Source organism: Pseudochaenichthys georgianus, chromosome 21, assembly GCF_902827115.2.
Source record: "Pseudochaenichthys georgianus chromosome 21, fPseGeo1.2, whole genome shotgun sequence".
Lineage (NCBI taxonomy): Eukaryota > Metazoa > Chordata > Actinopteri > Perciformes > Channichthyidae > Pseudochaenichthys > Pseudochaenichthys georgianus.
The window spans coordinates 8,150,967-8,163,424 of NC_047523.1; the positions used below are offsets into that span (position 1 = coordinate 8,150,967).

Here is a 12,458-nt window from a genome sequence, read left to right on the forward strand (position 1 = left end):
GTAACTCTCGCACAGTCAGTGGGTGCTTCTCAATGTCAAGGAAGGATCCTTCAGAGCCACTATTTCAAGGAAGCTACGTCATCGAATCCCGCCGAAGGACTGTTCCAATGTATAGGGTCCTTGAATTCTACCGAGGAATGAATCCTTTGCTGCAGGACATTTCAAGGATGCACATGAGTATCCTCGGCGGTGTTAAATGACCCTCAATTCTTTGCGCACGGACCAATTTCCCAAATCTTTGGCGGAAAATGTCTGAATCCAGGCAGTACACATTTAAACGTAAGTATGTTCAGTGGCGTAGTAAATGTGCACATGACTTGTGTTTAAAGTGTATAGTCCGTTTGAGTTTTGCCCGTGTGAACGCATACCGAACCTTCTGAAAAATGAAACAATGTAACAAAATGTGGTCTGGTCAGTGGCGACTGTTCATTAGGGGCAGGCTAGCCCCACCTAGTGTCAGCAGAAAGTATTAAAAATAATGATTACAAAAAAATGCAAACAAAATAAATATATATATATATAAAATATATTTTAAGATCATGTTTAATCATCTGATTCGTCTGTACATTGCTGTTTTAGTCTGTGTTCTTCTAATTAGTGTCTACAGTGTGTGCCTATTGAGCTGTTTCGAGCCATGTGGGACAAAACCCGATCCTGCCCCTCCCTCTCCCTGTTTAAGTCAATGGTGACTGTAAAAACTACACTGTGCATGCTCAGAGTATTGTCCTATTTAATGTGTGTGGCAAACAAATAATGACCAGAGGGGCATAGAGCTGCCATCCCCACCATACGTCATCTCACATCATTCAGAGCTGATTGGCTGTAAGTACGTGTGCCGCGAAAAGTGTGGTGTGTGTGAAGAGGAGACGAGAGAGCTGCAGTGAGGCGTCCTAAAACCCAGAAGTAAGCTGCGCATGGCTTCCCGACCTAAAAGCAATGAGATTTCTCCATAGGATTTTAGAAAATAGCTCAAAATAAGATCTGTGGGAAACAAACCTGTTAGATAAATGCACGTTTTGTTCAGCCGGTTAATATCCACATGTCTACCCTACTTTTATCATTTTCGAATCATAAATCTATTGATTAGATTAGATTTATGATAGACTTTTGAAACTACAAGAAGATAAGCACTTTTACAAAAAAGTAATAGAAATGTTTGTCCAGAGGGATAGGCAAATGGACTTCGTCTTCATGTCAAGGTAAGACTGCAATTTTATTGAAAATGGGATCGTACTAAGAGAGAACAATTCACTATTTAAATGATAAAATTACATGTTTTGGGTATCCTTTTGTTGAACTGTCTGTTTACAATTAATTGAAGCATCAGACTAAAGAGGCTTTTGAACAGTGGCGAGCCGTGACTTTTCTACCTAGGCCCTCTGACCCCACCCCCCTCTTCCCTTGAAAAAAAAAAATGTTATTACGTCACAGCCTATAGTATACTTCTTCAGCGGAATATCAAAACAGCGGCCCAGGGTGCAATACGCAAATTAACGCGTGCGCACCCACACACACACACACACACACACACACACACACACACACACACACACACACACACCACACACACACACACACACACACACACACACACACACACACACACACACACACACACACACACACACACACAGCCTTCTACTTGCTACAAACTTAAAAAAAAAGACGACGCACACACACATCATCTCGGCTCGCGCAGCACACACACAGACAGACATAGATTGCGCAAGTATGTATTGCGCACCTTGGAGGTGCAGCGCAGGCATATTGTCACTCAAGAGATGCGTAGTTCATTTGGAAAACATGTTTTTCTTTTAGCCTATTTACCTCGTTAACGTAAATAATACTCTTTCATGCTATCCGTCATTACACTTGCGACAGCGCTGATCAGGTCATTCTGAATCCTTGAAGATGTGCCGGTAAAGACTGTTGATGTGGCGAGGTGTGTGTGCAGGTCGCTGTCATATTCTGCCACTAAATCCAGCAACTCTATGTAATTCCCCTTGTTTGATGAAGTTACACTCTCATCGTGACCTCGGAACGGCAACTCCTGCTTGCCCAAGTACACCACACAATTTATGAGGCGTTTCAAAATTCCTCGGTTCCTCTTCACCTTTTCATTATGAATGATGACACCCCGGCGTTGTTGCTCATCCAGCTGGAGCTCTATCCTGGTGTCCCCAAATGTTTTAAGCCGAATAGTAGCTCTGAGGTGACCTGAAGCATTCTGATGGCGATGTGCTGATTTGGATAAACTTCCTAAATCAGAATATAAATCTTTGGCCCATGACCCACTGTCCGCTCCAAAAAGCAAGCAATCCCAGCAGTACAGCTTTTGTTCCCTGGTTGATCCGGTCATCCAGTTGTATCTGGCGTAATTGCCGATATTAAAATGCCTCTCGAACCGTTTGGTTTTTTGAACCAAAATAAGCTGTGGTGTTGGTCGCCCTTTGGTAATTAACTCCAATTTATCCGTGTAACTCATTCTTGAAAAAGACTCAGTTAGTAGTTTCGCAACGATGTCATCACTATCACTAACGTGAGCCATCGTGAATGAACGTATGCTAATTATCTAATTCCTAGCTTGACCCGTTGATATATCACATGCATAAACTTGGCAGCGCAGCGGGCGGAACCTGTCATAAAGTCCGCGATAATAAAGCCCTCCCATTTAGAGGGGAGATATGATTGGTCAATTGGACTGTCACTTGACATTACTCTCTCGTTGAGTTTACTATAGCGGGCCCTCTGTGAATCGCAGAGAGGGCCAGACGAGCTTTTTTCATGTAACGGTTAAGCTAACCCTTCACATTCAAACAGAAACTGAACAGGCAGATTCGAAGGATTTATTTCTTTGGAAATGTTATTTTAAATACAATTAAATCAAGTTTTTTCGGTAAAACTAATGAAAAATATAACAAAAATAATATTTAAAAAATATATATTTAAAAAAAAGATATATTTTTTAAATGTTTTTAAATATTATTTTTTAGAATATCTTAGGCCCTCACAGAGGGCCTAGAGGGCCCTGACCGCTCGCCACTGCTTTTGAAAATAATATTATATTTTGATTTAGGTCAAAATATAATATTTGTAAACCTGAAGAGTCAGTGCCAGTGCCTCACCAGCCATGAACCTCTCTGCAGAAGCTTATATATAGACATTTACGTTTTTTGTGCCCCACCACTTTTGTACATATAGAAACGACACTGGGTCTGGTGCACACCAAAGAAGCAGACTTAGGTTTGAATGAGACCTTAGTACAGTGCTTCTCAAAGTGTGGTCCATGGACCACTGGTGGTCCGTGAGCGCCCCCTAGTGGCCCGTGAGAATATTGGTAAAATTTCACATTTGAAATAAAGTTTGAAATAAGTTTTCCGCACTCTCGCGGGTATATCTCCGCAATGGAGCAAGCTTAAGTTTCAATTATATTGCATGACATAGCCCATTGCAACACCTTCATCACACATGTTGCCACTTGTTTGTACCATTTTCAGGCGATTTGTAATCTGTTGTAGAAAAACGATGTGATTTTGAATATTTGTGGAGTTAGGTGGTCCGCGAGTGTTTTTTTATTGGTTAAGTGGTCCATGGTATGAAAAAGTTTGAGAAACACTGCCCTAGGGGACATGGAGAAGAAATTATTTGAACAAAAAAATGTTTTGCGATATCTCGCAAAACCCCGTTGCAGTTTGTAGACGGTCCCTAAGCACTCCCCTCCCTCCTCCAGCAGCAGATTGTGACCAATTATTGAAGTTTAGCTCGGATGACGGCGCGTATCGAACTGTTCTGATAAAAACTACTCCGTAGCTCGTTGTCTACCTTGCTATGATTGTAAAGTCATGTCGTTTGTATTTTTACAACGTTATGTTCATGAGTTATTGATCCGCGAAATTCGAATCTGTCAATAACTCAGCTCAGAGTATGCTTTGCGACGTGGATGTCCTCTTGCTCTGAGTGTTCTCTTGAGGTTTCTTTCACTTATGTGAAACCCGTGCCTATTGCCAAGCACTGATGTTATATCTTTATATTTAAGGCCAAGCTCAAAGTAAAATCGACGAACCGCTCCATTGTTGTGGTTTCTGTGTTGCCGAACTGACCAAGAAGTACATTGAGCTAAATTAAAAGTTTTGCAAATATTTTTTTTTTATTCTCCATGTCCCCTAAGGGGCTCCGTGCCTTAGAGCATTTTGCACCTAAATAAATAATTAAAATGAACCTTGTTTTTGACTTTGCCTCTTTTGTTGATATTTGTGGTGTATGCAACAATGTGCACCAACATGCGTAAAAAAGGTTTGCAGACATCGAGTATGATATATGAATACACATATTATTATTGATTTGTGATGGTGATTTTATGATTTTCTTATGGCTGCTTATCCTCCAGGACTTTTTCAAGGCTGCAAACAGAAGGAGAACGTTTTATGTTATTTTAGTGGTTCTGTCCTGGAGAGATAATCATTTTACAAAATACAGTTACTCAAGTACATCTTCGATCTTCGCAAATCAGTTATGAGTCTTCAAACAAACGGTGCTCAATTTAAGGCGGGGCCTTGCATATGACGCACACCTGCACACTTGCTAGCCTGTTCCATTCTTCGTTCTCCGAATGCCAGGAAGGATTCTTGCCTAGCCTCTGAAGGACCTGACTCGGAAGGACATGTCCTACCAAGGGAGCGTCCTCATCTTTATTATTAAGAAAACCACACTTTTTTTAATCTACAGGAAGCCCAATTATGATGGTAATGATTGCAGGTCTCCCTTGAAAAAGAGATAGTTAATCTCAATGGGATTTTACCTGGTTAAATAAAGGTTTACACAATAGTTTAATCTAGAGGAAGTAAAGAAAACGTAACGCGGTATTTGTTTGTTGTTGCAGGTGCAATACTGTATATGACTCAGCAACTTTTAAGACCTGAAGAAAATTTTTTTTCCGCTTCACTCGGATGCATTGTTTTCCCCTTAAAGTAGGCGGGGCCGTAATTTCGACTGTGGAGGTGGTGGGAGACAGGAGTCTTCACTGTGGAGGTGGTGGGAGACAGGAGTCCTCTGGAGACTATGGAGGTGGTGGGAGACAGGATTTCTCACTGTGGAGGTGGTGGGAGACAGGAGTCCTCTGGACACTGTGGAGGTGGGGGGAGACAGGAGTCCTCACTGTGGAGGTGGTGGGAGACAGGAGTCCTCTGGACACTGTGGAGGTGGGGGGAGACATGAGTCCTCACTGTGGAGGTGGGGGGAGACAGGAGTCCTCTGGAGACTATGGAGGTGGTGGGAGACAGGATTTCTCACTGTGGAGGTGGTGGGAGACAGGAGTCCTCACTGTGGAGGTGGTGGGAGACAGGAGTCCTCTGGACACTGTGGAGGTGGGGGGAGACAGGAGTCCTCACTGTGGAGGTGGTGGGAGACAGGAGTCCTCTGGACACTGTGGAGGTGGGGGGAGACAGGAGTCCTCTGGATACTGTGTAGGTGGTGGGAGACAGGAGACCTCTGACACTGTGGAGGTGGGGGAGACATGAGTCCTCACTGTGGAGGTGGGAGGATGGGGGAGACAGGAGTCCTCTGGAGACTATGGAGGTGGTGGGAGACAGGATTTCTCACTGTGGAGGTGGTGGGAGACAGGGAGTCCTCACTGTGGAGGTGGTCGGGAGACAGGAGTCCTCTGGACACTGTGGAGGTGGGGGGAGACAGGAGTCCTCACTGTGGACGGTGGTGGGAGACAGGAGTCCTCTGGACACTGTGGAGGTGGGGGGAGACAGGAGTCCTCTGGATACTGTGGAGGTGGTGGGAAGACAGGAGTCCTCACGTGGAGGTGGTGGGAGACAGGAGTCCTCTGGACACTGTGGAGGTGGTGGGAGACAGGAGTCCTCACTGTGGAGGTGGTGGGAGACAGGAGTCCTCTGGACACTGTGGAGGTGGGGGAGACAGGAGTCCTCACTGTGGAGGTGGTGGGAGACAGGAGTCCTCTGGACACTGTGGAGGTGGGGGGAGACAGGAGTCCTCTGGATACTGTGGAGGTGGTGGGAGACAGGAGTCCTCACTGTGGAGGTGGTGGGAGACAGGAGTCCTCTGGACACTGTGGAGGTGGGGGGAGACAGGAGTCCTCACTGTGGAGGTGGTGGGAGACAGGAGTCCTCTGGACACTGTGGAGGTGGGGGAGACAGGAGTCCTATGGATACTGTGGAGGTGGTGGGAGACAGGAGTCCTCACTGTGGAGGTGGGGGGAGACAGGAGTCCTCTGGACACTGTGGAGGTGGGGGGAGACATGAGTCCTCTGGACACTGTGGAGGTGGGGGGAGACAGGAGTCCTCTGGACACTGTGGAGGTGGGGGGAGACATGAGTCCTCTGGACACTGTGGAGGTGGTGGAGACATGAGTCCTCACTGTGGAGGTGGTGGGAGACAGGAGTCCTCTGGACACTGTGGAGGTGGTGGAGACATGAGTCCTCACTGTGGAGTGTGGGGAGACATGAGTCCTCACTGTGGAGGTGGTGGAGACATGAGTCCTCACTGTGGAGGTGGTGGGAGACAGGAGAATGGGAGCCAATATGTCCTCACTGTGGACGATGTGTCCCCCCCTCCAGGACACCCTGTCCTCACTGTGCAGCTTCCTTCAGTGACAGGGCTGCTGCACCCCCGCTGTCTCACGGAAGAGATACCGCAGGTCCTTCCTTCCTGCTTCCTTCCTTCCTTCAGACTATACAACCACCACGCCCCCTGGTGGACCCCCCACACATAACAATGGAGACAATGAAACCCCTGCTGTGAAATTACACCAATGTGCAATGATGTAAAAACACAAACACAACACAGACTACGACACCGCTGTTGTGCAATAACACTTGTGTGCAATATGTACATTGGAAATGTCTTACGAATGTTTCTTGTATATTTAAATAACTTTTTAAAATGTTAAATATTTTGTCCATGCCATTTCTAACAGTGTTGTATATTTGTTGTCTGCATCTTCACTTTTGCTTTAACAATGTCAATTCCCCCTCTGTGTGACGAATAAAGGCATTCTGATTCTGAAAATGTAAAAGTGAAAGCCATTGAGATGTTTGGGTCAGGGCACGATGATGGACCTGTTGACCATCCATAGCAACACCCTGGCAACGTGGCTAGTCATTGAAGCGAAGAGAGGACATCTCAAACTCAAAAATACACAGATAAAATAAGTCAATAACAGTCTGAGATTTCTTGCAGTAACGTTTTATTTAATATCTGTAACAGCAAAGGCAATGCAACCAAAAGTAAAATAATGGAATAGTACTGTATATGGGACAGAGTCCTAAAAGGTGCCTTCTGGTGCAAGAAAAGGAGATTTAAATGATAAAATATGAGTAGTAAATACTGACGTGGCAACTCAATAAAAAAAATCTAAAAACCAATGACTGTCAAAGGTGAAAAGGTGAGTAAGCTAAAAACATTAGACTGTATTAATGAATTAAACAAAAGTGTATTAATGGAGTAAAATAAGCCATGTGATGTTACGGGTTGGCTGAAAGTGAAGATACAGATTCCATTTATTTTCTTGGCCAGCTTGTGTTTGGCATACAAACAGGAATGTGTTAACGATACGGAATCAACAGTGCATACACACAAACGTCTCATATGAAAATCCTGCCACAGCGTGTACCATTGGACATATATTTACATCTCTCATTGCCTGTGCAAGCAAAAGTACTTCTTACAAAAATAGTTCTTTTCTACAATGGATCTGAGTTCACCTCGAAATATCGAAAAACCAATCGAAATGCAAATGCATATAAACCTCGAGACGAGCACTGTGACATCTGACTCGACCGTGGAGTGGATTTTGGCACTTTCTTCATACAAACAGGTTAAAAGTACGCGACAAAGAGCATCTTCGTGGCATCAGCAGCGGCTGTCCAGCGGGTCCAGGGAGAACACGGCCCCCTCCAGGGTCAGTCCCATTTTGAACCCCTCCTGAGAAACAGAGAACAGCTGTGAGGCTCAGCGACCACTAACACCTCACAGATCACATGACCCAGTTTAGATCAAGGACAGGAGCTTGGAGTTGATCTTTGGAATGGAGCCAATGGGGAAGAAAGTCAACAAACTTGTGAAATAGAGAATGAAATACAAAAAATGAGCTTACTGTTGTTCCGCCATGCGTTACGTGCAACATCACACACTTAACAACGGAGCATGCAGCTAATGAGAGGAGCACTGTGGATTTATACCAGATCAAAAAGCTATTTAATTTATATTGGGCAGAAAAGGTTTTATTTGGCTCGATAATAAAGCTGCACTCTTTTTTTTTTAATTACATTTTTTAATTACATTTCGCTTCACAAGTTCCAGTATAGCACACCTTTAGGCTGAGAATCCACTTCCTACATGATACTAAATGTGTTTGCTCTCATTCATTAAGAAGCCTCAGCAGCTCATTTACTACGGTGCTGAAACACAACTGAAGCCTGAGCGCTGCAAAGGACGAGGAGGTGAGTTCATCACACGATGTACCAGCATGCAACATTCTCTGAGGGCATGCAAGACACAGACACAGAGAGTACTGACCATCTCTGACGCTGCAGGTGGAAAAGACAAGAGATGCATTCACTTGTTAATAGTAAAGAAGAAGACTGAAGGAAAAGTGAAAGTAAGAGTGCAACACTGCCTCCTAGTGGCCGAGCCCTGCTGTATCTCATGTCTCAGTCACAGATTTAGAGTAAAAGTAGAAGTACAAGAGTGTAGGAATACTCTGTTAAAAGTAAAAGTCCAGCATTCAAAATGTTACTCAAGTAGAAATACAAAAGTATTACCATGAAAATATACTAAAGTAGTCGTTGCGCAGATTGGTCCATTTCAGAATAATATATACAGTATGATGTGTTTTATAATGATTGATCTTCAAAGTGTTCTCAAACTGGTAAATGTGCAGCTAGTTTGAATGACTTTGTAGACTGCAGGGTAGCTGGTGGATTTACTCCAGGTGGAACTAAAGTCTGATTCAACACTTGGTTATATTTCACATCCTTCATCCACATCTGTGAAGTAACTAAAGGTATTAAATACATGTAGTGGAGGAAAAGTACGAAGTAGCAAAACATTGAAATACTCAAGTGAAGAAACAAGTACACCAACATTGTTCCCCGAAATTGCTATTTAAAAAAAAGGAAAATCAATACTTCCACTTCATTTTTGTTGTTTGCGTTTTATAGTCTAATAATCCCTACTTTAGTGTTTTTTGAGTGACATACACACTTTCTGGAGAGTGTGAGAACTCTGTAGAGAACTGGATAATACTGCAAACAATGACAATTTCATTAAGAAAAACTGATACAAAAGACAGAATGAAAAACACTTAATGTGGGTCTAAGAGTAGGATTTACACTCAGCAGACGTGTTTAAACCAGAACAATAGAGACAGATGAGTATCCGATCTCTGCACACATGTACTATTCAGGCAGCGTGTGGTCAGGGGGAGTTGATTCTTAGAACTTAAGAATGAACACGTATCGAACAATTATTCATGTCATTAAACAGCTGCTAATTAACAACTTGTTTGTTCATGTTCAGTTCATTAAAATCAGTTTGTTTTGGCTTAATAAGCAATCTGAGCCCCCCCCTTTTCAAGAGCCCAGCGACTTTCATTCATACTTCCAGATAAGTGTGAAGTCTTTTCTTCTGAGCAGCTCGTTTATTTCCTCATCACACTGTCACATGAAAATGTTCCGCTGTTATATTAAAACATCTTCACTTGTTTTCACTGCGTTAAGACGCACAAAGGGTCCTAAGAACACATTAAGTGATGCATAAAATACTATTTATGAATGCATTTGTAACGAACGTGTGACTGGGTTTAGTCCCTGATGAATATAAATATAGTCATAATTATCCCTGAGTCAGCGTGGGACTTATTACAAAGTGTGCTTTGTGTAACCAGGACACAGAAGCACATGTGCTTGTTTTACTGCTTGATCTATTTGAACACAATTCACTTGAATACACCGTGTGCTGGAGCCTTCTTAAAGTCTATAGACGGCCCACCATGGAGGCATCTCCCATGATGCTTAGCGGCTGTCTCCTAGAAGTAAAGCTGACGGTGATAATCTCACCTGCATCTCGTCCAGCTTGGACTGGATGTCCGGAGGGAAGTCAGCGGAGCCGCAGGTGAACGGATCAAACGGCTCGGCACCAAACAGATCCTTACCTGCACACACACATAAACATCACACACCACACACAGGACACACACACCCCCACACACACACAGAAACACACAAATACAGAAACATCACACACTGAAAACTGCTTCTAAACAATGATAAATAATGTCTTATCTGTGCTAAGCAACAGAAAGTCATGTTTAAATTAGAAATATAAATATAACCATTAATAAGAACAGGGATAATTAAGATTGTAAAGAGTAACATCGAGCACTTACAAGGTACCTAAACCAAAAATATCCTGACTTCTGGAATTCTTTATTACATCTACATTATTACATCTACATCAGTACTTCCTCAGACAGCTGCTGTGAGTGTATAGATCGGAGTTTTTCAAATATCTCACCAATCTTTAGACTGATCAACGTTGGACTTTGGTTACTTAGCGCCCACACAAAGACATTACAAGTGAAAATGACGTGCATCAACACAACAGTGCAACACTTTGGGATGGACTGTGTCAAAAACCGTGCCTGTGCCATCACGCTTCCTGTGAGAGATATTAGGATGTGTGTGTATGGAGTTCAACATGGTGTACGTTTCTCCTTATGTACGGTACAGGTGCCCGGAGCGGCCAAAAAGGTGTGGCCCCGTTTAAAAGAAGACATCTGTGTGTCGTCCAGTGCAAACTTTTGAAAAATAAAGTTTACAGAAATGCTTTATAACTATGTTCATATTTACTGTATGTTTTGATCATGATTATTAATGTGACAGAGTTATTTTTTTTTATTTCACATTTGTTAGATTCTTGTTCTTGTCCAGACAATTTAAAAATGTCAGGAAGTATGTTCCAATGAAAGTAGATTTTTTTTTCAGTTAATGAAAATTATACCAGTTCAAAAATAAGAATTTTCCAGAAGTTTCTATTCTTTGTAAAACCTTAAACCAAACATTTAGGGTATTTTTAGGGCTGCAATGTGAAAAAAAAATCTCTCAGTAGCCTAAGAACTCATCTGAAACCTGTACATCTACTGATCATGGAGGTACTACTCACTTATATCAGGTGGTAACGTGGTGGGGGTGGGGGTGGGCAGCCGTTGCTGGCCGGTTTGGGCCACCAGGGGGGTGGCGGGGGAGAAGGGGACCATGTCGAACCACGTCTTGTAGAGAGCGGGGGCTTCATGGACATACTCCCTGCCTGAGAGTCAGGGGGAGGAGACGGTGAGTTCAGGGTCAGACTGATGTCAGATCAGACCACACAGCTACGTCTTGTATTTAAAGGCAAGAGAAGAAGCAGAAAAAAAAGCAAAAGACACAAAAGCAGGAGACACCGAAGGCCTGTGTCCACAGAGCAGCCGTTTTTTCAGAACGCCAGCACCTTTTTCCAACAAAGAGTGAGAGCATGCCGTTGAATGCGGCCGCACCCGGCATCTTTCATAACGCTCTGATGTCTTTAAGTGGCTGCTTGAAGAGCTTTGACTTCAACATATTTCAACTTTTGATGGAGAAGCTTGTTTTTGGTTGTGTCTTTCATTCGGGAACAACGATCGAAAAGCCTGTTCAAAGTACACAACTCACCGGTCAACGTATACTGCTGAGTTTACGTTGACTGGCGAAGCTTTTAAAACAGGCGTTTCGATCAGACACGCCCACAAACAAGCCTCACCAGTCAGCGTAACCTCACCAGAATACAATCAATGGTGAGTGTTGTACTCTTATCGGCGTAGGCAGGTTGTCCAGCTCGCTCTACAGCTGTCAGACTGACTGGTGAAGCTCTTCATACAGAGTGTGAGAGCAAGCATCTGCTGGTTGGTGTTCAAGGTGAACAAACAGTGTCAAACCATTATACATGTGCGAAAAATAGATAATAAAACTAATTACAAATAGTGCTGGGAGCGTTTCTTTGGGGTGATGAAACGCTGGGAGAGAATGGCTCTTCATTGGGGCCCTGACCAGCGCCATGCTGCCCCAACAAGGTGGTGGCTGCGTGGACACAGACCCTCAGGAAGCACACCCACAGAGAAAGGAGTGTTTACGCGAGGCCCGTGGGATTGCTGCACCCCTCGGGAGGTTTAGCAGGAAGGGGGGGAGGTTTTGGCAGGCGGCGGAGGAGGAGGAGTTATTAGCCCACTGGACAGGTTGGACTCCGGAGAGCTCATGGGGGTGAGCGTTACCGAGGAGATCTCCAGACAGGACAGGCTGTGGCACCAGAAGAGAGAGGAGGGGCCTCTGCACGCATGTACGCTTCATTAGAGGCGGTTTACTGTGCAGCGGCTGAGACGAGAGAGCGCCAGGACACACAACAGAGGAGCAGAGGGACAGTGTT

At 44.0% G+C, this 12,458-nt stretch overlaps 1 protein-coding gene across 1 annotated transcript in view; it reads right to left on the minus strand.

Annotated features, from left to right (window-relative positions):
* Window positions 1-7,192: 7,192 nt before the first annotated feature.
* Window positions 7,193-12,458, minus strand: part of LOC117466695 (PTB domain-containing engulfment adapter protein 1-like) — a 62,716-nt gene continuing 57,450 nt past the window's right edge. Inside the window, 4 exon segments of the mRNA XM_034110093.1 lie at window positions 7,193-7,946; window positions 10,082-10,176; window positions 11,187-11,292; window positions 11,295-11,330. Of these exon segments, the coding sequence (XP_033965984.1) occupies window positions 7,875-7,946; window positions 10,082-10,176; window positions 11,187-11,292; window positions 11,295-11,330 (309 nt within the window). The 3' untranslated portion in view covers window positions 7,193-7,874.